Source organism: Haemaphysalis longicornis, unplaced genomic scaffold (assembly GCF_048455015.1).
Source record: "Haemaphysalis longicornis isolate Haplotype H1 unplaced genomic scaffold, Haemaphysalis longicornis Haplotype H1 scaffold_7, whole genome shotgun sequence".
In the NCBI taxonomy this organism is placed as follows: domain Eukaryota; kingdom Metazoa; phylum Arthropoda; class Arachnida; order Ixodida; family Ixodidae; genus Haemaphysalis; species Haemaphysalis longicornis.
Window position 1 is genome coordinate 28469117 of NW_027526422.1, and position 27384 is coordinate 28496500.

Consider the following 27384-nt stretch of genomic DNA (forward strand, 5'->3'; position numbering starts at 1 on the left):
GTGTGCACGAGGACAGAAATCTGAACTTCTAAGCCTCAAGATATTGCTCTATAACTGCCAACTATGCACGGATATAGTTGATTGATTTGATTGATTGTGGTGTTTAACGCGCCGACGCAACGCAGGCGATGAGGCGCGCCGTAGTGGAGGGCTCCGGATTAATTTTGACCACCTGGGGATCTTTAACGTGCGCCGAAATCTCCGGATCAAGTTCATCATGGCTGAAGCGCAGTGATAACCTTCTTCGCATCTACCCACACCACACCCTAACACTCAAGTTTAACATTCCCATTCTTGGATGTCAAACTGTTACTTCCCCGACCACAAGTGTGACCCTCAAAACGTGAGCACTGTGGTCAGCATTGTCATGTCTGCACATTCTTTGCTCCCGCCCCCCTCCCCACCTTGCCCGTGGCTTCTGCCTTGGCCAGTGCGGCGAGCTGGAACTGGTCGCTGGTCAACGCCAGGTTGGACAGCGCCAGCAGGCAGGTGGCAAAGCAGCTCTGGCTCGAGTCTTGCAGTAACTCGGCGGTGAAGCTGTGCACCTCCAGGAAGAGGCCCCTTGAAGACCAAAGAAGACGCCAGCAGATCAAATTGAAGCACCTTTCACCAAAGCTACAAGTGGTAGCATATTGAAAAAATACGGATTGGGCTGTCCAGTGTCCGTTAATGTGCATTAAAATCTCAAACACAAGACATCTTCGGCAGAAAACCCGTCTGTCACAACAGAGAATTGAACCTGCAACCTCGCGCTCATCACTTCAATGCCTTGAACCACAGCGAGTCAGTTGAAAGGTTGAAAAGTTGAAAGCATTTTGACAAAAAGCATATCGACTCGTGCAAGAAAACGGACATACGTGCAGTTAAAGGAGCACTGACACCAATTTTTGGCGTTAATATTATTGCACAGTTCGCTTCCTTCACTCAACAGAATACCCTGGGTGAAATATGAGCGGCCTGCGACACGAAGAACATAGTTTAATTGGATCTCATTTATCACGCCGACGGAGCAGCGCGCGGAGCGGCAGTCAGCAAATGGACATCAGCGTGACATCATCCAGGGAGAGCCAAAACAAGTGACGCGGCAGCGCTCGTCAAAAGCTCGTGGTGTCACTTCATGCGCGCGGCCCCACGAGCGGCGAGCGGGCACAACACCCTCTCAAGCGGGCGCCGGTGACGTCCGCACAAAGCGGTGAGGTCAGGCAGGGAGTCTGTCATATGCGCCGTTCGGGACGAAAGCGCGGGAATTTGAAACAAACGATTTTCAGGCCGTTGAATGTATTTAACTATCGCGCGCTGAAGTATTTGAAGTGCTGTTTCAGGTTCACCAGGCCATTAAGCATCGATAAAAGCAATAAAAGTGTAACATAAAATTTTCGTGTCAGTGCTCCTTTAAGATAGGTCCTACAGCCAGCGTCTTGACAGCAGACGGGCTTTGCAGGGTCGCGCTGAAATGCATTTCAGCCGCCCCTCACAGGTAATCTAGACACTTGCTCCCGACAGTATCACTGACACGGCATCAGTGGCATCATTCAATAACACAGCACAATTTGTAAAAAAAAAAAAAAAAAAAAAATGAAAACAAAAATTGTAAGTGATGCATAAAAAACACTGTGCAACACAATGTCTTACTTATTCCAATTGTCTCTGAGAACCTTGACAGATGCCGACTCCATTTTCACGTAAACGGCCTGCAAGACAAGAGATTTATTGTGACTGAAAAATGTAACAAAATGATCATATAGTCAAATATATCCACACGGAATAAAAAAATGCTACACAGGGAATTCTTTGTATTGTCTTAGACCTTCCCATCCTTGAATCAAGTATTTTTGTTGTTTTTAAGCCCATTTTCTTCGTAAGTTTATGCTATATAGATTAGGTCATCTTGTGATAGCTTCTGAATAAAATAAAAAGCGAACATTTGCACAAATAATTTAAATAGTGGATTGTGACCGAGAAATTCCCTGAACAACCATTTTTAAATCTGTGCTGCTGCTATGATTGCTTTGTTTGCCTTTTCTTTAGGTAAATTTAAACTGTAGGTATTTAAATCACTTAGTGAAATACATTAAACTTTAATCCCTCCATCAATTTTGGCATGTTGGCCACATTAAACCATGTAGAATTCTTTTTCTTCTTTGGCACCAGTACTAAGCTAGATGCACAGTTAAGTAGACCATCTCTAAGTTCCTCACAGCATTCTAATTATGAGTGCACTAATATTGGAAATTTCAAGAAAACAAGTCAGAGAGTTCTAGTTTTTCAGCATCTTCAAATTTTCAGTTTACAACAAAATATTCAAGCATACTACAAATGCATTGACTGCTTGCATTGGCTTGCATTGACTGCTAAACATGCTGTAGCCCCAGAACTTAGTTTCACAGTATGAATCATGCTAGTGTTACGTAGTGGAGGATGTGGGCACACGAATACAGGCTCTGGCTTGTTTTTTCTCATTTGCACCTACTTCAGCCAAGAAGTACCTAATTTCGTAAACGCCAAGGCATTTTCTGAAACATACAATAATATAGCGAATAGGTACTCAGGATTGAATTTGATATTCGAATCCCTATTAGTATTTGATACGACTCTAAAATGTTACTACTGTAACAGCCCTGACTCAAACCTAAGCATCAAAGCCTTGTAGGAAAAGCGCAAAATCGACTCTTCTAGGCAGGTGCCAGAGAAGGGACAAAATTAAGTGTACCTCAGGCATTTTTGCGACTAGTGCTTTGAGTTCAGCCCTTTCAGAGTCCATGTCATCCAGAGCAGCGGACTCGCTCTCATCCTTGCTAGGCTCTTCTTCTTCTGGCGTGGATGGCACTGCCCGATTCACTGTAGGCTCGCTTGAAGACAATGCCTCAATGAGCCGGTCTATAGATAGAAGAAAAGGAATGTCAGCTATACAGAATCGACAGCAGTGGAACGGACATACCCGAGAAGAGACATCAAAAATATTTGCCTGCAAATAGACATCAAAAACTCGCACTCAGACGTCACTCAGAAGGAGCCCATTTTATTTTGCTTAAAATTTATCTATCGTTTGCTTCGTCTCCTCTTTAGCTTTGTCCCTGTCTTAATGTTCGCTAGTACGATGAATTCCCTAGTTATCAATCCTGGATGCTCACTTGCCTAGTCTTACAGCAAACAATACAACAATGAGACCCCAATGATACGAACCATTTACGTCAAGTATGAAGATTTCTATGATTCTAGTCCCAGTTTATTTTTCACTACTTATGTTGAAAGGTTTCAGACTCTACATAACTTGGTACTATGTCCTTGGCGCGACATAAAAAGTGATCCTCCCGATCTCGTAATGATAAACACCGGATGCAAATTAGACGTGTGGTGAGTATTCATTGGTGCCCAAGTGAAAAACTCCGAGGGAACCTAAGCATTCTATGTAAATTTTGAGTGCAAAATCACGTCCAATTGGGCACTGCTGAGTGCTTCTTTAAGTTTTGTTCTGCGAGTAATGTTTGCACGTTTTGCAATTAAATTAGTGCAGGTAATTCTTTTACAGTCTTTACAGTATGTATCATGTTGGCTGTAGACTGTAATCATATGCACAACAATACCGAGGATTCTGCTCCCGCTCATGCCTGGTGAGCCGCTGGGCGAGGGCAGTGCAGTGCACGCTTGATGCCTTCTCTGCTTTACATGTGGCTCTGCTCATGCCCAAGCAAGGCCTAGCAGCGCAATTGTTTTCTCGCACTTTTTTTTTAATAAGATGCATCCACTATGAAATGCAGCACAGTCGAATGTATTTAGAATCTACCGTATTTACCCGATTCTAACGCGCACCCGATTTTCCTGGCAAAAAAAAAACGCAAAAACTTGCACCTCCAATTGTAACGCGCACGGGACTTTGTGACTCAGACAAACGAATGCGAGAGAAGCGGGCGATTTATTTCCCGAAGTAATCTCACTCATCTCACTCCTCATCGCTCTCCGCTGACCACATCTCGGCTTCGGTGCCTTCAAGCGCGTTCGCGATGCCACACTTCTGAACGAACGTTCAACCATGGTCTATGGGATCGTGGCACACGCCTCGCACGCCCATCCCGAGAGCTTCTCCAGAGGTGCACGCTTCAGCCGACCGCTCGTTTTGAACGCGTGCCAGCCGCTGCTGCCATTGCTGTTATCAAGCGCGCAAGTGAAACTATTTGACGATTTGTGTGAACTCCGATAGAAAAGCCTAGGCGCCTAGGCTTGCTGCGTCCGTAAAAATCGTTGCTAAAAGCTTTGGCGCCATCTTGAGATGGCGATGGCGATGGGTGGGACGAAATTTCCGCTGTTTCGGCAGTTTCAGTTTTGTATCCGATTTAACGCGCATGCGATTTTTCCGCCTATTTTTTCGGAAAAAAAGTGCGCGTTAGAATCGGGTAAATACGGTATTTTGTGCAATAGACATCCGCAATGCCAAAGACGAGGTACAAAGTGGTAGTGCCGATGTTGCATAACACATGTTTTCCAAAATAATGAGAACTTCTGCTTTCGGTGTTATAAAATGCGTTCGCAAGGAGTCATATCAGGAAACAAACATCAGCACAGGGACAGACAGACAAGTCGTGCTGTGGGCTTACCTTCGTAAAGAACAATTTCTGGCTGCGCAATGTTGAGCGTTATATTCTGCAGCAACAAAGAAACAAGAAGAGATTAGTAGAGAAAAACAAAATGTGCCAAAGCTGCTCCGCTGTCCTTACAACACGGCTAGTAAGACTTGAAATATGTTAAAAACCATTTCCACTAGTAGCACAAAGAATGGAGACACTCAGCAGTAGACTCCTGCGATCGTCAGAGCTCAGGAGCAGAAGTGAATGTATTGCACCTTCTCAATTTTAAGAGAGACGCATAGAAGACATAGCTGTTAATATAGAACGGCGACACTAAAAAACCATTCCAATATGTCACAAGTCAAATCTGAATAACAGTACGAGATGCCGTTGCAACCTTGATATCTTTGCACTGCGACCGAGACAACGTATGCAATACCAGTACAGACTCACATGTGCAACACTGATGTCTTTGGCTGAAACAACAGCGCTGCCCTGGACAGTGACGCAGAAATCAGCCAAGCAGGAATCATTATGACTTGTATCCTGAAAGATGCGCCCCAGGAAAGTTCAGTCTTCACAAAAAGCACGAAACTCGATATGAGAGTGCGATGAGCAAGGATGTCTACCCATACCTGAGGGTGTTTAAAGATCTTGACAGCAGCAGAGAAGACGTTCAAGCTCACATAAAACCTGCATGACCACAAGCCAAACAAATGACGTTACAAACGGCGTGTTACAAAACCTTAACCCCTCCTTCTTGTGATTTTTAGAACCTCAACATCATGTTATACAAAATTTGATTATTTTAATATGAATAAGTGAGTACAGGAAGGTACCTTTGTTATCAGAGGAACAAACTGTCGATGAAGTAATTAAAAAACAGGCACTGAGACTGTTCAAACAGCAGGATCACCAGGGAAGAGAGATACCTACTCCGCATCTCGTGCGAGCACGTGAAACGCAATTTCTTGAAGAGTGGCGTGCAGCAGGCAGTCTTGAGATGGCGCTCCCAGCTGCATCACACTTGCGTTGCAGACATGAACGGAGAGGCGCTGAGAGGAGATTCAAGATAAAAACAAGCGGAGCTTGGTGTCAGAACCACGAGCAAGAAAAAAAAAAAAAAAAAAGGGAAAGAAAAAAAAGGTAGTTGGGGGGGGGGGGGGGGGGGGGGCAGTGCTATTGCATTATTGATACAGGTTCAGAATGATGCACATCCTTACGATCCTGCCGCAGCAATGTCATGAATTAGGAGAAGTGCTTCAGCTGTTTATAGTCAACACTACCTTCCGCAAAGACAATCAGTCAATATGTACCATGTCCAGGGGCGAACCCAGGTTTTTTTCTCAGGGGGGAGTCAGCTTCTATCAGTGATGATGATGAGGAGGAGGAGCAGGAAGAGGATAGAAGCCTTTTTTATTCACAAAAATTTTTGATAACCAAAATACAAGAAATAAAAATTTCACCAATCATACTCTTTCTGCAACCTGCGAGGTCATCGTATTGGGAGTATCAATGCCAAAATTAAGGAGGGGGTCAGGACATCCAGACTCCCCCTCTGGATCCGCCAATGCATGTCCATGTATGTACAATATGTACAATCACTTAAATTGAACGAGGTGCAGGCATTGTCGTCGGCTAATAATCCCTGCCTGTCATTTTGTACAACCCGAAGCAGACGATCATCCCTGTTACGCTGAACTCTTCGACAACCAGCTGAAATTCAGTTAACTTACTTCAAGTCCAACGAACATTTCCACACGGTCATAGTAACTGCCGGCAGCCATCTGCCAACTCGCAATGTCCCAACTAGTGCATGGGCACGTGGCACCAAATCGCTGCACCACCTTCTTAGCAGGTGCAGCAATTTTCTGCACCACAGCATCACCGTGGATACACCATGAGCAAATAGTGTTCCAGTGCAGTGCACCGTCAACCGATGCAAGTGTCGCAGTGAACCGCATCTGAATTGTATGGACAAAGTTAAGACGACGTGTGGCCGGAGGATGTGTCATGACGACACGTATCCTGAGCATGGTGCTTGTCCAAGGCAATAAATGCCAAAACAGTGCATGTGCAGTGTTCTGCATCGATACACTTTTTGTGTGTGGCTCTGCCTCTCAGAGAATGAAGACTTCTAGCTCGTGGGAAGATTTTTCTGGGTTAGCATTAGAGCAACCTGCTCTAATGCTGTGATGGTGTACGAAATAAGCAGGTGCGGATGCATATTGCAATAGCAGCGTGTCATGCAAAACACGTTAGAAAATTTTCAGAGCAAATATAACTAACCGCTTTTAGGTGCAAATTAAGTTTAGACAACAGCAAACTGAAAAAATTCAGATTCAAATTTTGAGGTTTTTATTTGCAAAGCGACATCTGGACTATGAGGTGCACCGCAGCGCAGAACTACAAATTTATTAGAGCACCTGGGGTCTCAAACGTGTGTCAAAATATCTGTGCCTGGGCTTTTTCATTTTTTTCCTCCATGGGGAAAAAAGTGGCTGCTGGAGTCTGGTTGAACCAATGTCCTCACGCTCAGAACAACCGGTGGTATGTTGATAGTGAGAACAAAATGAATGGGACAGTTTTGAATGACTTCGACCAATATCACCAATTAATTATCTACAACGATAATTCAATCTGGAGACTGCACGTTCAAGTTTGGGCAAAGATAACAGCCAATAACGTTGATGCCCATTGTTCTGATCAATCCTGCAGGATCACGGATAAGAGCTCTTTCATCTTCGACACATGAGTGACCTTTACTATTGTGTGGTGAAACTTTCAAACCATGTTCGACCAGCTGGCCTGGCCGATCCCATCTGTTCGCCCATATTTTTGCGGGCCACGGCAAGATGAATGAGAGTGGAGGGAATAATGGCGCTCTCCATGCTTCGACAAGAATACACCCTACCTTGAAAAGCGCCCTGGCCTTTCTTGAGAGCTGCAGCTTAAATTCTCGAGGCTTTTTGTCTGGCGGCTTATTTTCTAGCAGCTTGTCGAAGTGCACTTGTAGTCGCACCTCCCCCAAGCAGATCACGATGAGGGAGCTGCACAGGAAGAGACAGAGAAGACTTTATTGAAAAGGATGCACATAGACACTGTTGTTCTCTGTTTATTAAACATGTTTTCATACAGCTGTATGGTTAAAAAAAAGACACAGTTACACAACACGCCTGAAAAATGGTTTTAACACGGGTTTGTTGTCTGCGCATACCTGTATTTTGTTGAGAAAAGGTTGCTGGTAAGCCAGGCCTTTTCCACTTCCTAAAATACAGAACAGAAAGACAATACCACCGTCTTTATTATCATAATAAGGTTTTTTTGTTTCTCGTATTGTTCACACAATGATAAACAATTGTGTTCGCTAAGCAGGTGACCGCGCTAAAATAAAATGCGAAAGGAATATAGTATTTTATTACCAGAGTTGTTCCATCTCTGAATTGCAGGCGTACTTCTTGAATGGAGAAGAAACCAAACCTTCCGATCTTGAGCTTGATGCCGAAGCGTTGTTGCAGAAGCTTTGACAGGTACCATGATATGGACCTGCAGGTGACATTTGTTTTAAGTGGCAGCTAACAAATGTGTTTGCAAAAGTACAGCGTCAGCCGAAAATTGCGTGCTCAACTTGTCATCGGTATCCTGAACGCAGATAAAGCACAAATCGTTGGCAGCCGATTAAGCCGGCTTGCACCTCTCCACGAAACCGCGCGTTAGAAAGAAAAATAATCAACAAACACACGGAAGATCTAATTCCGCGTTACCATCAAGACTTATGACAGCAATCACGCGCAGACAGCTTGTTTAGCATGACATATTTAGCATTAAAAACATAAAGCGTTCGCTCAGCGCAAAAAGAGCACGGAAACCCTTTTTACGGAATGGTTTAGTGGGCCGGGTACAAAAAGACGCTCTATGCTCTATGAGAAGGAAAGAAAGGTGCAAGGGCTAAACATACCGGGACGCAATGCCAACCACAACACAGACAGCGATAATAAATGCGGCAAATATGCCTAAAAACGTAAAAAAATCCATTACGACGGTATCATTTTCGCTACGGATGCTCACAACCTTCTATCGGCACAGGGCGCCGCCATGTTAATGTAGTCGACCTGAAACCACATGACCAAACCACGTGACTACTGTCATCCAATGACTGTTCCTGTCACTTAGCGCGTTGTTGTTTCCTATCCGCCATCTTCTGTCGCCATCTTCTGATGAATTTTTATTGGGTTCGGGATTTTTCCTAAATTAATGGATTTAGAGACCACCTAGAACCTACCCTTTGTCCTAAGGACATTTAATATGATGGCGACAGCATGACGCATCCTACTTTAGTGACGAACGGCGCAAGTCTTGAAGACTGTCACACGAATTTCTTTGCATTGGTGAGTACATGCTTTTTCTCAACGGTACCCCTCGGAGTATTTCGCGTTTTTGACCGTGTTAGGCTTACGTTCGCCGATTTCGCTTTTAATTGCCGCAGTAGTTACGTGTTTGATAACTGTGTTTCACTGCTAGTTGGCCGGACGGACTTGTGCGATCGTTTCCGTACGGACCGGGTTCGCCCGGGTGAACGTCGAATGAGGACGCGGGTCACCCATTGTAACCAACAGAAAACCTAGGTCACACGCTCGGCAATACGCTTTCGGGTCTTCGGATTGCGTCGACCACGGGCCTCGGCTTTCGCACCGGGCCGTGGCTGTTATTTGGGCTGTGATGTTCGTACTCGGAGCTCGGGAGGGGTAAAAGGGGGCTTTGCCGTCTGCCTACGGACCGCTTCTTTCGTAATTGCTGTGGCCATCAGCCGCTTTTCGCCTGCGCCGTATTCAACTGCGCGGCTCGCTGCTGTCCAGCTTTCGGTCCGCGAGTTCCGTGTGAACGTCGTGAGAAGCAGTTGTTCGGGGGCTGCGATCGTGTGTTAATCTCATCGCATTTTAGTGCGTCTGTTCAAACATGGTGTGTGCGTGTGTGTGCGTGCGCGCGCGCGTAGAAAGGGGGCTCAGACCGCAGGCGTCACGGGGTGGCGCTCGGCACCGGCGTTTGACCGCGATCGCTTCGGCGAGGGCCGATTAGGGGCCGCCGCCAACGGCCCCAGCACCGCGTGCAGCCGATCCACTCGCTAACTGCTTTCCCCCCGCTGGCTTTTGTGCCCCGATGCAAGCGCGCCGATTGCGGGCCTCCGGCATTGGAAGCGATGTGCGCGGTGCGGGTACGCACGTAGACGTCATCGTCAACGCGCACGGTGCGACTCGCGCGGCAGCCGCCCGCTTCGGAGATTTTCCGTCGTCGTCGTACGTGACCTTATTAAAAACAACGTGCGTCAAAATGGTCGCCGCTACTGGCGCGCGGCTGTCCGGCCCAGCTAGGTGTTTGGCGGCGTCTTCTCTCCTTGATCGACCTGTGGTGCACACAAGCGTGGCAAAGGAGCGGTCTCCCCCCCCCACCTTCGCGCGAGCAACAAATAGGGCAAAAACCCCTTGGAAGGGGGTGCCTCCGCCTTTTGGAATTCGCCGCCGTGTGGTCTCCGCTTTTCTTCTTCTCCTTCGCCCCACCCCCTCCGCCAATTCGTCTGTTTTGCCCAAGGGGGAATGCCCCGTTGCCGTAATGAGCGGACCGCCGCCGCCGCCGATGGCTTGCGGGTCTGGTCGCGACCCTCTTCTCACCCTGTCTTTCTCCGATTCCCGAGGGCGCTTTCTTTCTATTCGCGGCTGCAGTGGATGGGTCGCGAAGAAAGCAAGTGTTCGACGGGTTGATACCTGCTCGCCGAGAGCGGCAGTTCAGCCGGTTTCGGGGCGGAAAAAGAAGAATCGGGGAGGGCGCGAGGAAAGAAGGAAGCCGACGTTGCATCTGGCACCGTGATGATTCTCGCGAACATTGTGCCATCCCCTGGTGGCCCCGCCGGGTGGAAGCGGCAGCTGGGTCACCGTATACGGCTTTATTTCTTTTCTTTTTTCCCCTCTGCATTTCGGCATGCATCATAAAACGTGGCATTTGTATGTTACATAAAACTTTCATTTTAGCCGCAAGATCTCCCTGCATATCTATTTTTCTTTCCTCTCATTTCTGTTCCTACTGCTCATCGGGTGGAATCCCCTGATTCTTATTTACAACGCGGTCTTGCACAGTTTCTGATAATAAGAGGGCATGAGGCAGCGTTATTGAACACATCTGGGAATTGATACAACAAATATTGCGACCGATAGTTGAAGGCTCGTACTTTAAGCATTCCATGTGCAGAAATTGAACTGGTTGCATGTTATTTCAAACTAATTTCGAGGCCTCTTCAGTGCGCAACAGAAGCTTCCATCATTGTAGCTTGTCATCTCTTGCCGGAGTAAACATCGTGTCTTTTTTTCGAAATTTCCGCAAATCCCAGCAGTTTGCATGTTGTAAATCATATCCGCATGAGGAGAAACACAACTCAGCCATTCCAAAAAAAACATTTTGTCTTATACAGAAATGAAGCAGCAGCGCAATGTATGCATTTGCGTCAGCACTGTGGTGTTACTTGCGTTAACAAGTGTCCACAAGGAGCGCATGTTCCAAAAATAATGGAGGTCGCAGGTTAAGCAAGAACAAAAATGGTACCTTTGCTGTTTAGTCAGTATAGTTGCAAAAGGCGGGAATTCGCTCAGACCTCTGCATTTAATTGTTCTTGCCACAGCTGCACTCTTCGAAACGACTTTTGTGTTAGCTGACGCAGAGCTCTCGAGGCCACTTGCTGTGCTATACCGCTGGTTTCCCTGTCTCAGGGCAAATTGTATGGATCCATTGGCAGTTGCGGTCCATTCAGCTGTCGCGCACTATTTATTAAGACAGATTGTGCAGTCTCAAGAAATTTGTCTCGTGGACTCGGTTTGCATTGCTAATGCTCGAGACCCAAGTGCTTGCAGATATCTCGAGACGTTCGGCAACTGCTATAGTACATTTGTTACATGGGGTTATTTATGTGCAATAAAGGGACATTCGACTGTATGCACTTCCAGTACTGCAGTCGCGTGGCATATGCATTACCACTTGCTTTTTAGCTGTAGAGAGAGGCTGCGTGATAATACGATGATCGTGTTGTTAACCCTGGAGCATAAAATACGTGACGCCTGCTGCCAAAAATATGTTAACATTCCTCTTCCTTTTGTGTGGCAGTATAATATGTTTACCCTGATAAACACACGTCTAAGAATTCTATCTTTATTTCCATATTAGCATGCGGCTTACTTTATTGTCAGGATGAAAGAATTTAGGATAAGTTATGCTACTTGCAGAATGTTTGGGATTAGCCCAAACTAGAGGTGCTCAAATCTGTAAGTTTAGAATACAAATTTGACATTGAAAAAAAAAAAATTTTACCTTGTCTCTGAATGTTGATCATAGCACAAAAAGAATTTTCAAGGCTGAATGTCAACTCCATTGTTCTAAAAAAGATAGGCTTCAAAAAAAAAAAAAGAAGTTGTAGGAGGTTCAGTGAACAGTGTCAAGGGTTCTAAATGCAAATTATTGTCATAGAGGGTGGGCCATATCAATTACAGGAGCTGCTTTGTTAGTGTTGTATTTGGAATAATAGCCGTGTTAAGCTCTTGAAGCAACGGCAATGGCATAAATAAGTGTGAATCAATTAAAGACTGTGATAGGCTGCAGATAGCTCCTAAAATGATGTAAAAAATGCCAAAACACTGTTCTGTATGAAAAAAGGGCTACAGTTATAAATTTGGAACATTTTTACGCAAAAATCACTTGAATTGAAAAAAAAGGTACATGTGGGATTATGGGGGCCAAACCTAGGTCATTCCAACAGGAACCGTAAACTACCTCTAAGCTACGAAATTCAAACAGTGGGTCCATTTTGTCCGTTTTGGTCTCTCTCTCTCTCTCTCTCTTGTACCAATTGGTCAGAATAATGTCGCTGTTGTTGAAAGCGAGCCTGTAGATGTCGCTACTTGCTTTCAATTCTTTATCGCGTATGAAATGGAATGACGCTCCCAGTCCAGCTATGCCCCAGTGCGCAGCCACAGAGCGTACCACCTTGCGTGCTGCACGCGCTAATTCATTTCTTTGGTTACCACATTGGTGCATGGTTGTGTGCAAATGGCTGCCATGTTCACCACAAACTATGAAACTTGAGTGCACAAGTCCCTGGTGAAATTTTTATTCGTCACTTAGGCCACTGAAGTGTTCCACTGAAACTGTACTTCGGCGATGCCCGTTTAGCCTGCTGTGTCACTCTGGATGAGATTTCCAGCCTGTCGCTAGATCACCAGTTTCATTCACAACTGCAGCTACTGGTGCTCGCATACCAGCAGCATAAGTCTGATTGAGAGGGTGACCGTAACTCAGTTACTGCTGCGCTGGGTGTGGTGCAGTCAGAATGTACAATCGCTAATACTGATTTTTTTTTTTTTTGGCAACCATGTTCTGAAATGCATGTGCAACAGTGAAACAGGGAGTTATAAAATGAACAGGGAGTTATAAAATGCGCACAAAAGAAAATAACATGAACACTTCTCTTCAGGTAGATCATGGTTCAAATAAATTAGTACTGCAGCAGGATGCCTTCTGCACCAAGACAGCTGTAGGAACTGTTCTCACGGGTAACTGAGTGTTGCGCACTAAGCAAGAAGCATTTGTTGTTTATTGTTATACGTCTGTGCCGATCACAGTGGTCTACACAATTCTTCGATCCTGCTGTGCTTAAAGTAGGCTGCCCTAAGTTTTATGTGCAGGTTTTACTCCGCCTGACCTAGAAAATATCCTAAGGATTGTGTGGGTGGGCTTGGTTTCATCCTTCCTCGCTGCTGACTTCTGCCAGCGGGAAATCTGCAGTGCTGCATTCAGCTCCAGATTAATTCTGCTGCCGTTCACCTCAGTGGAAGAACCAGAAATAGATATATTGCAGTATCGCAATGGAAAAGCCAGCCGGAATTGTAGGACATAATTCAGCTGCATACTCTGAAGCTAAGAACAAAACTGGTGGGGGATGGTTCCAACTGATGCAGTTTGGACTGCACTAGCAGTGTGACCCTGATTTGACAGATTTGTGTTGGCGCACTGAATCCAATTCACTTTCCCCCCTCTCTGCTTTCCTGCCACTGTGTCCTGTCCGTTTGTTGAAAGCTTCAAACTGCTGATAAAAATGAATGATGATGCCAACACTTTTACTGCTGGCGCAGTAAAAATTGACGGGTGGCCATTCTAATATAGCAGCGGGATCTTTCTGACACAGATTTGTGCTGATGAAATAATTTATTTTATTTCTTTCCACCGAGGCTTCAAACTGCTAGCAACAACGGACGATGTCGGGCTTTTGCAAAATTACACTGCTGCCACTAGCGCAGCAAAACACAAAAAGGATGGGGTTTCAGAGCTCCAGTGCAGCTTCCAATGTCTGAAGCGGGTCGTCCAGTGCACCTACTCTCGCTGAATGAATGAAAGATCGAATGAATGGGCCTGCAAACATATTCCGCAACCGTATGTCCGAGGCCTTCAGCAGCGAACAATTCTTTTGCGGCCGGCGCTTGCGAAATTGGGTAAATATACGCCTCGAGCGCGGCCTGTAGGGGCGCCACTGAAATCCCCCTAGCGGCCCGTTTCGAAAGCAGGCGCGGGAGTCGCCGGCCCGCTCCCCCCTGTCGCCGTTGCTTTTGGGGCTCGTTCAAGACAGCGATTTACCGTTTGTCCGCGTTCGAAATACCGAATAACGTGGAGCAGGCACTCTGTTTGCAAGCGTGGTGTGTTCACGGGAGTCTAAACGTTTATGATGCGATCTTAGTGAGATGTATATAAGCGCCGGGCGTGTGTCACAGGCCGGCGTCCCGAAGCCAGCATTTGCATGCAGCTGATTGCAATTCCGCTGCCCTGAAATTTAGTGGCAGTGTCTCCGTAAGCAGTGTTTCCTCCGATGGTCATGTAGCGGCCATACACACTATGATGTAAATCGACTTTGTGCACTTAGAAAATCCAGCGGAGCACTCATACCTGACAGCACGCAAGTTACGCCTGCCAATATCACAAATCAGATATTGATCAGTACCATGAACAAGCCAATGCGGCATAAATTTCACAAACATTGCACCAAAGAAGTACGATGGATAATGCAAAATTACACTCCGGAGTCAGCACACGACGACAAATTTAATGCTGTGTCGTCTTGTCCCGAGGTGAGCACTCGCAAAGATTCATCTGTTACATTTATCCTCCGCAGAAGCCCGAAGATGGGCTTATAGAGTAATCCGCGTCCGTGACCAAACTCTTCTTCGAAACATCGTCATATGACACAGGGAGACTGCAGAGTCTAGCATAAACCGAAATCAGAGACTCTCATCAGATACGACAATCTTCCAACGAGCCCGTGTGTACGAGATTTCGGCGCACGTTAAGGATCTCCAGGTGGTCAAAATTAATCCGGAGCCCTCCACTACGGCGTGCCTCATCGCCTCCGTTTCGTCGGCGCGTTAAACCCTGCAATCAATCAATCAATCAACTCTTCCAACGACACCTCGTATCGCTTGTGAACTGCCTACCCTGTATTCTTCAAAAAAATGCGTCCGCCGAGTGATCAGCCGTTCGTTGAAGGCGAAAAACAAACGAAAAGTGAACACGCAGCTTGTGTGTGTGATTACTAAAACGTTCATTCGTTGATTTCGCTCCGTATTTGTAAACAACGATAGTTGAGCGTCCTCCTCCTCATCCCCCCCCCCTGAATGTCTAGCGAAATAGTGCATTTCGCATCTAGTTGGTCTGGTGAATACTACCTTGCTCAAACAAACGTCTTTAGTATTTCACAGGCTGCACTCGGTTTTTTTTTTTTCATTCCCGTACGACTATTCTATTTATTCCTGACTTGCGGACCATTCATTTTCCCGTGGTTTCATTAACTTATATCTTGGTGCTTGCTATAAAGCTTCATTGGGCACATATTTGACAACGCACGGCCTTCGAGTGTACTTAACATTTTCGCGTGGCTTATACTCCCATAAAAGGCACAAGTTTTTGTCAGCTATTGGGTTATCACATCCCCGAAACATATTTTTCTACGACGTACATATTCGAAGCAAAGCCGCATTTGTTGTCTGCGCTGCAAAACGAATCAACCTCTTACAGTGCCAATATCAGGTCTAAACGAGGCGACAATAAATAGAATTCACTTGTGCTGACGTGTTCGAAGGTGACAGCGGTGATATGCTGCTGCCGTCGCCGACGCCCGCAAGAGCGGCCAAGAAGCGCGCAGAACCGCCTCCCCGGGCAGCTCTTGGCGTTAGAGCGCTCTACCAAGACGCAGCTGTTTTTTAAGTGCCCTAAACGTGCAGTTTGCTTACAGACGTCACCATAACAAGTTGTTTAGTGCGCGGAAAGGCAAAGATAAGCGAAAGAGAACCAAAACACTGCATGACCACCTATCAGCCACGCAGCGCTAATCCCGCAAACGCCGCGGAGAAGCGGCGGCAGGCGGCGCAGCGATCGCGAATCTCGAGGCGTATAACAGGTGGCTTTGCTTGCGGAAGCTGTATTCCAGGTGGGAGCTTAACAGCTGTGGGGCTGTCATGTTGAAAACTGCTGGCATTGTTTCAGCTTCTTCCCCTCCCAAGCTTACGTCAGCAGACTTCACAGCTGCATGTGTCCGTTGGGATGACACCTGTAACATCTTGGCCACTTCTAGTTCTTGTTGTGCACATAGGTGGCAGCACAACACAGTACAACTTTCACTGACATTCTGTGTCTGCACTTCTACACATGGCATTGCGGTTCCTTGCCTGATTAAAAGAAGTGTCTAATACCCATGCCACACGTACACGAAAAATGGGCCTCGTCAAGCTGCTATTGCAGCTTTTAGCTCAGCAACTGTGCACAAATTTATGGTAAATAAAAGAAAGCTACTTGTCCCCCCCCCCCGCCCCCTCCCAAAAAAATGACAATCCATGTTTAAGGCCTTAAGATACTGAATGACAATATTTGGGCGGGCCGTGCTACACGCGAAAACGCAAAGGCATTAAATGTGTTCGGCATGATGGTCATAATGAGCAAAAAGAGAAATGTACTCATGTTTGAGAAGTTTTTCAAGTAGAGAAAAACATCTTACACGGATTTTAAAATGTTTTTGTGAAAGCAAACGTGACAGTGTTTTCTAAAAAATGGTGTAAGCTGTTTCGAAAAGTGGCTTCAGCAGCGGCTGTCGCCTGCCCGCGGTAGTGAAATCAGAAAATTTCAAAACGACGAGTAACGCGATGTTTTGCCTTTTGCCACTGTTTTAGTGAACTTTGTCAAATTCAGGAGTTTGCCACCAAGAGTGCACAAAAAATCATAGTATATTGAAGTTCAGTTACGTTTCCGCATCTACACTCTGGTGCTGAGAGTTTCATTGGTTTCATTTGGTGCTCATCGAGTTCGAGAGCAGGCAGATTTAAGGCGTTCGTGAAGGCAAAGGAGTTGTGTGGAACTCCTTAAACCAAAAATGACATTAGAGTGAATGACATTAGATTTTTGCATCTAGCAGCAAATTATTGGCATTAAAACTTAAGGCATTAAGCGCTTCATGTCATTTTTCGTGTACGTGTGGCACAGGTATTAAATATTTCGCGCATACTTCTACATTCAGTATACATTTTACGGGTACCTGATTATTTTTGAAGGAGAGCAGGAGGCGCATATGCTCCACAGGTTGTGGTGCTATGTCGAGGCGCACGCATAAGTTTCTTGCCATTCAATTAAATTCGCAGACTTTATCACCATCACTATGCAAAGACGTGACACTGAGAGCTGTGCCGTGTTCGCGCAATGCGGATGACATGATGGGGGTGCCCTGTAGTCCTGACCTAATGAGTGTGAGATACAGGTACGTTAATTTCCCAGCTGTGATTTAAATTATGATGTTATCCTAACAGCCGAATTTGCTGTAACTTGCTTCTGGAAATTAGAATTGGACATTAGAACTTGTTGGACCGGAATGCTTTAAAATGCCTGGCGGCTGCCAGAACAGCTATGGAAGTGTCGCTCATGGCAATGATTTTAAAGCGGAATTTGCTAATGATCTACAGCAATGAATGGAATCAAACTTGTGGTGGTTGTAGTGTCATTTTAGTATACACACATGGTATTATTCGCTATGTATATTTGCACACAAGTTGCAGCCTTTTTCTAGGATTAGCCTCATCTGATGGGAAATCGTGCTTGAAAATTAGAAGTAAATGAGAAGTTCAAAATGTTTTTACTGTGCACTCACTACTGGTCAGGAAAGCATGAAACATGGCACAGTTGTCTTGTTCGCTGATGAAGGTAGAATAAGTTATTGTATTGGCCCAATTTTAAGGAATGTGTGCAGTCGACTCCTGTTAATATGAAGTTCACAAGGACAGGAAAAAACTTCTGATTAGCCACAACGAACAAAAATGGACCTTTAGTAGTAAGAAAGCTCGGTGTTTATGAACAAAAAAAAATGGAAATTGCCGTTTGCTTCTGCTTGCAGAATCTTGCTGCGGAAACTAAATTCTGCAGACTGTAGATAAGTCCGAACGCTGCTTCTGCGTTCCTTGCAGCAAAAAAACCACTGCAGGAAAGATACAAAGGCAAAGATGCCAACGTGCTGCTTGTGCCGGGTGGGTGGATCTTGAATGCTTAACCTTGTCGCTTTAAGAGCTGTGATGCTGTGGTCAACTGCAATGGTGGTGACACTCCTAATGCGGCATACAAAGTTGTTTTAGTACGTAAAAATAGCAAATTTATCAAAGTTTGATTGAAAAATAACTTCTAATCAACTGATATTTTAGGCTTTTCACTTCTAATTACAGATAATTTTTTTCCATTGGATTCCATGCAGAGCTGACAGGACCCTCACTTCGCTTCCAATTAGTCGACAGTTCCAATTAAATGACTGAATTTTCGGGAGTTGACTGCATTTGGGAGCATGTTAGAGCCAATTTCTGGGCCGTGTTCGTCCGGTGCAGTCCCAAGCATTGTCATTGCAATCTCTCTTATGCCCATGTAACATGGAACATCCAACATCAACATAAACACCACAAAGTGTGTGTACATAAGCGAACTCTATAGTCATGCTAATTCACTATAGTAGCATGGTTATGTGCATTCTACAGACAACACATCAGGTTTAAAAAAAATGGAAAGGAAGGAATGTTACAGGGCCCTCATTACTGTCTCTGGCAGTAAGAACTAAATTTGGTCTTGAACAAACTACACAAGTGCTGTTGTCAATGTTCAAAGCAGGGGTCCTCAAATTTTTATGTCGTAGGGATCCATGAAACCTTCCTTAAGGTAGCCTAAAAAAACTACACAAGTAGCAAACTTTTGTTGTTGCTTGGAGGTAATGTGGACCACGCAACTCAGCTGCAGGTTTCTTTATCGGTAACACTTTACGAAGTGACCATTTTTCTGCCAATATTTTCGGAGTGACACCCAGGCCCATTACACCACAGCACTCAATGAAGTAACGTAGCAGTGTGTGCTTTCTGTGAACAATGGTTCCTGGCTCGACGCCCGTGTTCGTAACGATTTAGTTGATGTAGGATTGGTCTGTTTGTTACGCTTCGTTGCCAAAGATGCCTGTGGTCTTTGTCCTTTGGCATTCTCATTATTTTGTTCTTCCATTTCAATAAGGTAATAAGCTATTTTTGTTTTCCTTTAGTGCCAGGAATTTTTTTAGAGGGCTACAACTACTGGCGATGGCTAATTCGGAATGAATGACTTGAGTGGTCTCGGCCCATCCTGACTTGTACATCAGTTGCATAGATTCTGGCATAAACCTGTTGCAATCCCTGGTTGCGCCTCCATTACTTCAGTGAAAGAAAGGGAAGAGGAGGGGCGCGGTTGTTTTGACAGTTGAATCGTTGCTTATTGCTTCACAAACCAGCTTCGCTTGCAGCTTTGTAACTCCACACCACTTCCTGTGGTGCACTCATTGGCACTGTGGGGGCAGTTGCATCGTTTCTTTGAACCTCTACAGCCTTCTTTGAACCTCTACAACACCACCTAGGCTTTGTGGATGTCGAAGCCCACTGAATAGGGTGTTACAAAACACCAACTAGACTTTGTGAATGTCACAGCCTTGGGTCAGAGCCTCCTGTTGCCATCCGGAGGTGCTGCTTTTGTATTTAACAGACTTTTTCAGGTCGCTGACGTCGGCCACCTGCCTATATTCGTTAGTCCTGTGCCCGCGGGCCAATTTTTCTACTCGGGGGCATCAGTGTTTACTATCATGCTGCATCCTCATGAGGTTGCAGCGTGAACTATACCATTTTTCCACGGTGTTGCTCGTTTGCCTTTCATTGTATGCATCTGCAATTTTAGTTGCACGCATCGTAAGGCGAACGAGTGACACCATGGACAAATGATGTGGACAGCGGTGCTTGTGGGTGCTATAAAAACGCAGTGAAAATTAGGCTTTGTCTGTCGGGAAGATTGGGTGTTAATGATGTTGTTAATACCATGCAGTGATGTCATACGAGTACATTTTTAACCCCCCCCCCCCCCCCCCTCCTCCTTGAGTGATTTTTTTTCCATGTCTTGTTAAAAGAACAGGCTATGTACCATGGTAACCGGCTATAGCGGTCAGAATTTATTTCATAGGAATTTCGTGGGCGGGCTGCTTGCTTGCTGATTTGGTTCGCACTGAGCAGTGTTGCGATTGTTGCCACTTGTAGTTTAAAATTGATTTCAAGAAAGAAAGAAAAAAAAAACACTGGCCACCGATTTGAGCTTTTTCATAAGTGTTCTTGAGCTTCCTCCGTCGAGGAGAGAGGAAAGGGTCGAGAGTTTCGATTTCAGCGTCTTCGCTACTTAACGATCGCGGCGCGGCCATCAGCACCGCTCGTCGTCTCCTGACGGCGGTGGAGCGTGCGTGATCCGGCTGCCATTAGATGGATGTTTGTTGTGGTCTCAGTTTCGCAATATCAGACGAAAAGTGTAGGAGCGGGAAGCGGATCTTCTGCCGCTCTTGATTGTCGCTCGACCTTGGTCGAGTCCCGCTTCATCGATCGTTTTGTTTGTGGGACAAACTGATTTAGAAATCAACCTGTCGCTGCTGATGACGGTTGAAGGTCGATAGGCGCTGTTTTTTTTTTTTTTTTTCCACCGGGGTGTGGGGCTGGTAGCTTTGGAGTTTCCTCGCAGTTAAGAGCCTTGGTTTTTACAGTCGATTTGAAAAAGAAAAGCACCTGAGCTTATTTGTGGTGACGGCGCTTCTCTCTCTCTCTCTCTCTCTCTCTCTCTCTCTCTCTCTCTCTCTCTGAGGCTTTCCGAACACTCCGAGGCTTTCCGGATTAGAGTGAAATTTTTGCGCGGTGCAAACCGGTTTTGAAAAGGCGTCGGCAATTTCCAACAATGCGAAGTTTCACGTTTCGAGTCTGTCCACACGCGTTTCTGCGTAACCAGGTTTGATCGAAGCGAAAGCGCAAAACCGTCACGGATGTTCTTGCTTCCTTCTGTCGTACCCTCGTTGCGTCGTTGTGAGAGTGGTTAAAAAGCTGAGAGCAGCAGTTCTGGCGGTAGTATCAGTTATACGCCTCCCATACGACTTCTCGACCTTTCCGTTATTACGGTTCTGGATATTCGCAACGCACCGCGTATGACGACATTGCGAGCGGCAGCGGTGTCTCGCATTGAACGGATCTCTGCTCCCGTCGGGTTTTGCCGGAAAGAAGTCGGTTGTTCGTGAGCGGCGCAGAAGAGGGGCGTCTGGGAAGGGTATGGCGCCCACCTTTCTACAGCTCACTGCCGCCGCCTTTTTATTTCTCCCTGTGTGTTTTGCCTGACGGTCATCCGTTTTGCTTTAGTTTGCGTCGGCCCGTTCCCACACTCCCCCATCGTTCCTCCTCTCCCCCCCCCTTTTTTTTTTCGTCGCTGCTCTCTCCTCTTCCATCGCTCTGCTCCGGGCACATCACCGAACGGGGGCCACCAGTGGGGAATCTTTTTTACCGCTTGCGCCCGCTCCCTGGGCGATTTTTTTAAAGGGCGCTCACGGGAGAACGAGAACAAAATATAGAAGAAGGGAGGGGGTTAAGTTCGAGAGAGGGGGAGAACATCATTTATATTCTCGTCCGATGGGGCAGGGGTGGCCGTCGTTTACAGCACCGCGCCGCTTCTTCGGGGAACGCAACGCCACCGAGTTTGCGAGCAATCCCTGTGAGGCCCGCACCGTTTTTCTTGTTTAGGTTTTTCGCTTTGATTCCCTGTTGTTCAGCATCATCGAGAAGACTGTGCCAAGCCAGCTAATGCCGCTTCGAGAAGACGGTCTAGGGGGGGGGGGGTAATTAAAGAACATGTGAGCGGGCCTTTTTGTCTGAAGCCCGTGCCGGTAAAACAGCGCCTCGGGCCTTAGCGTCATCATATGTCGGAGGAAGCTACCAGCCACGACGCGTCGCCCTGCCTCGCCCTTTGACGAGATGAATTCGGCCTGCAGCCCTGGGAAAACTCGTGAGGGTTTCGCCGATCTAATTTGCGCGGCGAGCGGCCGATTTGCATTCGTCGGCCAGCTGCCGCAAAAGGTGAAAGGGGGGAGGGGGTGGGGGAGTCATTCGCCTCCGGCTCGAGCTTTTTCGATCCCTGCCGGGTTCGGTTTCACTCCTTCACGTGTTCAACTATATCCGGTGACGTGTTGGTGGATTCTTGGAGAGCCGACTTCTCGTTTCTGTTGTAACCAATGGCTGTAGGTGTCGTTAATTGTATTTGTATTCGGTCCGTTTGACAGGAGTAATTCTTACGAACCGTATCGCGTCTACTCCAAGTAGTCTGCATAGGGTAGCTAGAGCTTTCGCCGGGGCTGCCTTGTGGATCTCCCACTGTCCGTCGAACGGAAAGTACGGACTATTTGAAACCTTGTTTTCCCGCTCTCGCACCGTTTCGTCCTTCAAGCACCCGGCTGGCATTTGGTGTCGTGTCGCGTTCTCTGTTCCCGCAGTGTTCGCTCTGGCTGATGTCTGCTGTGAATCATCGTCGCGCGCAATCGAATTATTCACGGCGAGCATTATTTGCAGCCGTTTGGGAACGAAATTGCGCAACTCGTGTGACGCTTCTTCAAAGCAAGTTAGGCGCGCCACCTTCTTCCACTCGTTATAGAACAATTGAAAAGAAAATGCGGTTCTGCATCCAAAGTACGAGTAGACGGTACTAAGTGTGGCGCAGAGCAGATTTCGCTTGTCTTTTTACATTGTAGGCGTGGGAGAGAGGGAAGAGCAAGGTGTTGGTGGATGCGTCGTGCTGTGGTGACAAGCCTACACGGTCATCGGACAAAGCCACCTAGAAGAAATTTCTAGGTGGCACAGCCACACTCAGAATCAAATGTACTGACTGATAAATTACGGGTGACGATTTTTTTCTTGGAGAAGAGTTATTAAGGGAACAGGGAGTGGGGTCATTCGAGAGGAGCGCCTGTTGGTCGTATTGAGGTGAACTTGTTCCCAAAGTTGCGGATCTAACTAGGTCTTCGGCCCACGAGAATATTTCCATACTGCGATGAGTCTGCTACCGGAACTGACTGTACAAGTTGCCCTTCGGTCAGCGGACTGGCAAGCAGGAAGCGGAGAACATTGTGATGTCGCCAGTGCCGCGCAAGCGTAATTTGAGCAACAGCCGAAAGGTCCGGTGCATTTCGCGGCGCGCGGCGCTCGCGAGCCGACGGCTCTTTGGGGGCGCTGGTCAGTTTACAATGTAGTGGTTGTAGTACACGGGTCCGGAGGCGCTGCCGGTAGCCGTCAGCCTTTTCTTCTTACAACGGCCGCCCTAGCGTCACTAAACAAAGCTGCCCGAACCGCATTGACAACTGAACGCTCGCTTTGTCGCTATCTAAAGAAAGCAGTGCTCACTGCAAGCCGAGGAGAGAGAGAGAGAGAGACTGACGAGGGCTAGCGTCACTAAAAGGCTTATTTAGTGACGCTAACGTGGGCCTGTGAACACGCGGCGGTACTGCTGCTACGTTTCATCTCGCCGTCCATTCTGTTGCGCTCGCTCGGAGTAATGCATGCGTGCCAACGAGAACGCGCTGCATACGCGCGTACGTAGCCGGCGGGTCGTCAACCCGCCGCCCTTCTTGCGCCGCCACCTGTGGAACGCTGTGTGTTGACTGTTCTGTAGTAGCACGTCGTCGGCTGGCCGCCCAGACTGTTGACCTGGCGGGCTTACGCGACCTTTTCGCGGACGCGACAAGAACGGCCTTGTTCTTGCGAGGTGAAGCGGCGGACAAAATGGCAGCCAACCGTTTTATCCTTTCCAATTTCTTTTTGTCCGCAAAATGAAGCTCGAAAAAGCCACGAAGGCAAAATACAAGCCTGGTTCGTTAAAAATGACTGCGTCGTCGCCGTATGATTATTAGCAGTTTTATCATGCACTTCACAAAAAAAAAAAATAATAATCTAGATAATGCAGAATGAGCAGTGGTGACTCCCCAGCCATTGACCCATGTTACGTCACTCCGGCCCATAATACGTTACACGTTACTCTAGTTCAAAATTTGGAAGAAGAAAAAAAATCGGTGTTTCGTGATTTTTTTTCCGGTTCAAAAAATTGCTGCAGCTTGCACTAGTGGTGCAAAGCTGGAGAAACTGCAGAGCTGGCGGCTCCTTTCGTCGGAGACCAGGCTGTTCAAAGCCAATGCTACGAATAACCCAAAGGAAACGGTGCTGTGTGCCCGAAATGCCACGACAGTTTTCTTTTTAAGCCATGATAGCCCAATCGAATAGACGCCCGTTTCATAACGCGAGAGCCAGGTTCGATTCCCACCACAGGAAGCATTTTTTTTTTTCAATTGGAGGTTTTTTGTTTGCGTTTTTTTTTTTCTGTTGGCGTTGGGCAACTTAAGGCCGGGTTAAACAGCTCCGCCGTTAAAACGTCTTTAGTGGGTGGGGGGAATGTAGCGGAGTTACCAGATGCTATGTTTTTATATATATTACAATCGAACCTCGTTAATTCGAAGTCGCATAATTCTAACCGACGGGTAATTCGAACTGGTCCAGTGGCCCCGGCAAAGTGACGTGTAGTATATTTGAATGGGGGAAAACTCGCTAACTCGAACCCGAAACACGTGCCATGGTTGATTCGAACAATATTGCCCGCCTGCACAGACTACTTTTCGTGAAATTTGAAGCCGAAGGCCCAAGCTGGCATAAACCACGCGGCTTCGCTTTGTTGCGTATGGTGTACTTTCGCAGCACGTAATGATTGAAAGTGATCTCCGAAGTATACGTGCAGTACCGACTAATTTATCGCGCATGCGTTTCTACTACTGGTAGCTTGCACTGTACCGCCAATCTATCCCCTCTATCTATCTATCGCCTCGTAGTTCGAATCAACGAGGTTCGACTGTAGTAAACGTTGTATTTTGTCTTCGTGTTCCCTTTTAGACAAGAATTTAGGCGGGCATGCCTCGAACTAGCTCTTTCGTGTTACTCTGGGGGGTTTTGATAAAAGCAGAAAAGAAGACGTAATCGGGATTTAAAAAAAAAATCACGCATCTCCACGAAGTGAATCATGACTGGAGATCGTTCTTACCGTAAATCACCCGTGGCATTTTGCCCAATCGCGCATGTAAATGTGTGACAACGCGTGTGTACAGTATATATGACTCCAGTGCAATCCAATTCAATCGAATCCACTGCTCCTCGCGCATGCGCAATTGTGCACACGGATGCCAAGCCCCGGACAAAGCGAGGTCCTAAGGTGCTTCGCCCCTGAAACGTAATGAACAATTCAAAAGGAATGAGTGCCTAGAGAAACGAAGGAGTAACGTAGCTAATGACGGTTGAAGCGAGGCCCACCACCGCTCCTTCCGTCCGCGACCTTGACCCGCTGCCGGAAGCCGACGGTGTTGTCTGGGCCGCGGCCCCTCTCGCTGCGGAAGCCTAGCCGCCAGCGGACGCCTTGCGTACAGCCCCTATTTTGCGCTTGCATCCAGATTGTTCAATTGACCTTTTCCCAGCAGCGCTCTGCGCATGCGCTACTCTCGCTCCCAGCGACCGATCCGCCTTTATTGGGGGTGGGGGCAAATGGCAAATGTAAACAAAGTGACGTCATATTGGATTAGCTAGTTGCGAATGCCGAACCAGCTAAGTGCTGCCCCGTTTTCTGTGCCTTGAAAGCGGCCGACAGGTGGGCGCTACGGCTGCCATAGAGAAATTTCTCTGCCATTAAAACCATGTGTGGCGTCTGGGACGGCTTCCTTAACTGCGCAGGGCAGTGGGGGAAAAGGGGGGCGTGCTCTTTTATAATCCCCCAAGTGTGGTTCGGGCGGCCGCCGCAAGAGGGCTACGCTACTGAAAAAAAGGTCCATTTTAGTATGAACTGTTCTTTCCTTTTCTCGCATTGGTTGCGGCTGATAAACCGGTACATAGCGTCCTCCATACTATCGTGTCGCTGATTCTTCTGTGGTGTACACACAGACATGATAGCGGGTCGTGGACGCTTATCGATAGTAGGATAGCCTCGCAAATAGTGCTGCCTTATCTTTCGCTCTTTCGGTAATACCGAGGTAGCTTTTTCTCCGCTATTTCGGCCTGTGCTTTTCTAAACACGCCCGGTGGTAGGCCGGCCAGCCCAGTCTCCCCCACTTCCGTTTCCGTTCGTGTTCTCCGTTTTCTGCGGGGTCTCGCAACACAGGAGAACGCGGTTTGCGGAAGTGACCCATTTCCTTCTCGACCGCCCTGTTGTACCTTGGCAGGGCGGTTCTTGTCGTCGTTGCCTGTTTTTCTCCCTGCGCCGACAAATGCGACCCGCGTCGTTGCTGCATTACGTCACCGCACTCCAATTGTCTTCCCTCTGGCTGCGCGACTCAAAGTTGTGGGAACTTGGAGTCGCGGCCCGATCTCGCAGAGCCGCCTTTAGTTCAAACTTTAACTGACGTGCTCCTGATTTTGAGTGCGAAAATACTGGTCGCAACCACCGCAAGTTTACTCACGAACTCTTTTGATGCATGGTGGAAGTTGGGGTAGGCCGTGCGCCTCTCCATTTGGTTCTAATTGTGCGCATTATGTGCTGTCGTGTATTTCTCATTATTGCGCGGCTATACCCCTATCTCTCTCTTTAGCTTATATTTTGACAGATCCGCTTATCTTTTCATAGTTTCGAGAAGGATATAACGTTATCGGGTGTACGATAAAACCCAGCGGCGCACCAGGCCAGAAAGCAGCAGCAGCAGCAGCCCCCTCAATACCTGGTGTAAGAGCCGAAGCGAGCTTCGCTTTAAAGAAGAGTATCTCCGACTATTTTGGTTGTTCAATGTTGGTGCGACAGACTGCCTTGAAACACCGCGTGATAAGCTTCTCCGCAAAGGTGGACACATATGGTACGCCCAGGCTCGGATGACGAAAGTTTTGACGAGGGCCGTTTCGATGCGGCCTGTTGCCGTCGCCCGGAAGTGTCGTCGACCGTCCGTAGCGACCTCCTGCAGTCACGCGAAGCGAGCGCCGCGGCGTTCGGAGTACCGTTTGGTGTAGAAGGGCTTTCCTTTGGACACAATGCTACGCGGGAGGGGGGACCTGCCCAACAAACAAGCGCTTATCTCTCGCTTGACGGGCACGCCTTATCTAGTGGCAAGCGCGCCGCGTTTAGCAGGTGCCACGGAGGTCAGCGTTATCGCAGTGGAAGAACCGCTATCACCGCGTTGTCTCCCCATATTGACGCCCCGGTTCGTTTCCCCCGCCTGTACGACAGGGAAGTCGCCGCAGAATATCTCGGCCGATTTCAAAATGTTGCGCCAAAGTGGGAACTGAGTTACTGGGAATTGCTCCGTTTACGCCGCGAATAACACGAGGAGTTATCGCGTGCGTATGCAATCTGCTTTATCGGCGTGCTGAGGGTGCGGCAGGTATACAGCGCGCTTATCGGCTTATCG

General features: G+C 47.2%; 2 protein-coding genes across 4 annotated transcripts in view; one reads left to right on the top strand and one right to left on the bottom strand.

Moving 5' to 3' along the window:
* Positions 1-8676, bottom strand: part of Hob (bridge-like lipid transfer protein family member hobbit) — a 58451-nt gene extending 49775 nt beyond the window's left edge. The window contains exons 1-11 of one of the 2 annotated variants that reach the window (XM_077676470.1): positions 8521-8676; positions 7985-8108; positions 7780-7829; positions 7477-7612; positions 5499-5617; positions 5198-5255; positions 5016-5108; positions 4593-4638; positions 2711-2877; positions 1633-1691; positions 405-561 (exon numbers count right to left, since the gene is read on the bottom strand). In XM_077676470.1, coding sequence (XP_077532596.1) covers positions 405-561; positions 1633-1691; positions 2711-2877; positions 4593-4638; positions 5016-5108; positions 5198-5255; positions 5499-5617; positions 7477-7612; positions 7780-7829; positions 7985-8108; positions 8521-8597 — 1086 coding nt within the window. In that variant the 5' untranslated portion in view covers positions 8598-8676. The remainder of the gene's footprint in view (positions 1-404; positions 562-1632; positions 1692-2710; positions 2878-4592; positions 4639-5015; positions 5109-5197; positions 5256-5498; positions 5618-7476; positions 7613-7779; positions 7830-7984; positions 8109-8520) is intronic. The other variant, XM_077676471.1, reaches the window with a different exon arrangement.
* A 68-nt stretch (positions 8677-8744) lies between these two features.
* Positions 8745-27384, top strand: part of LOC144144971 (mediator of RNA polymerase II transcription subunit 13-like) — a 98212-nt gene continuing 79572 nt past the window's right edge. For both annotated transcript variants that reach the window (XM_077676467.1, XM_077676469.1), the window contains exon 1: positions 8745-8950. In XM_077676467.1, the coding sequence (XP_077532593.1) occupies positions 8882-8950 (69 nt within the window). In that variant the 5' untranslated portion in view covers positions 8745-8881. The remainder of the gene's footprint in view (positions 8951-27384) is intronic.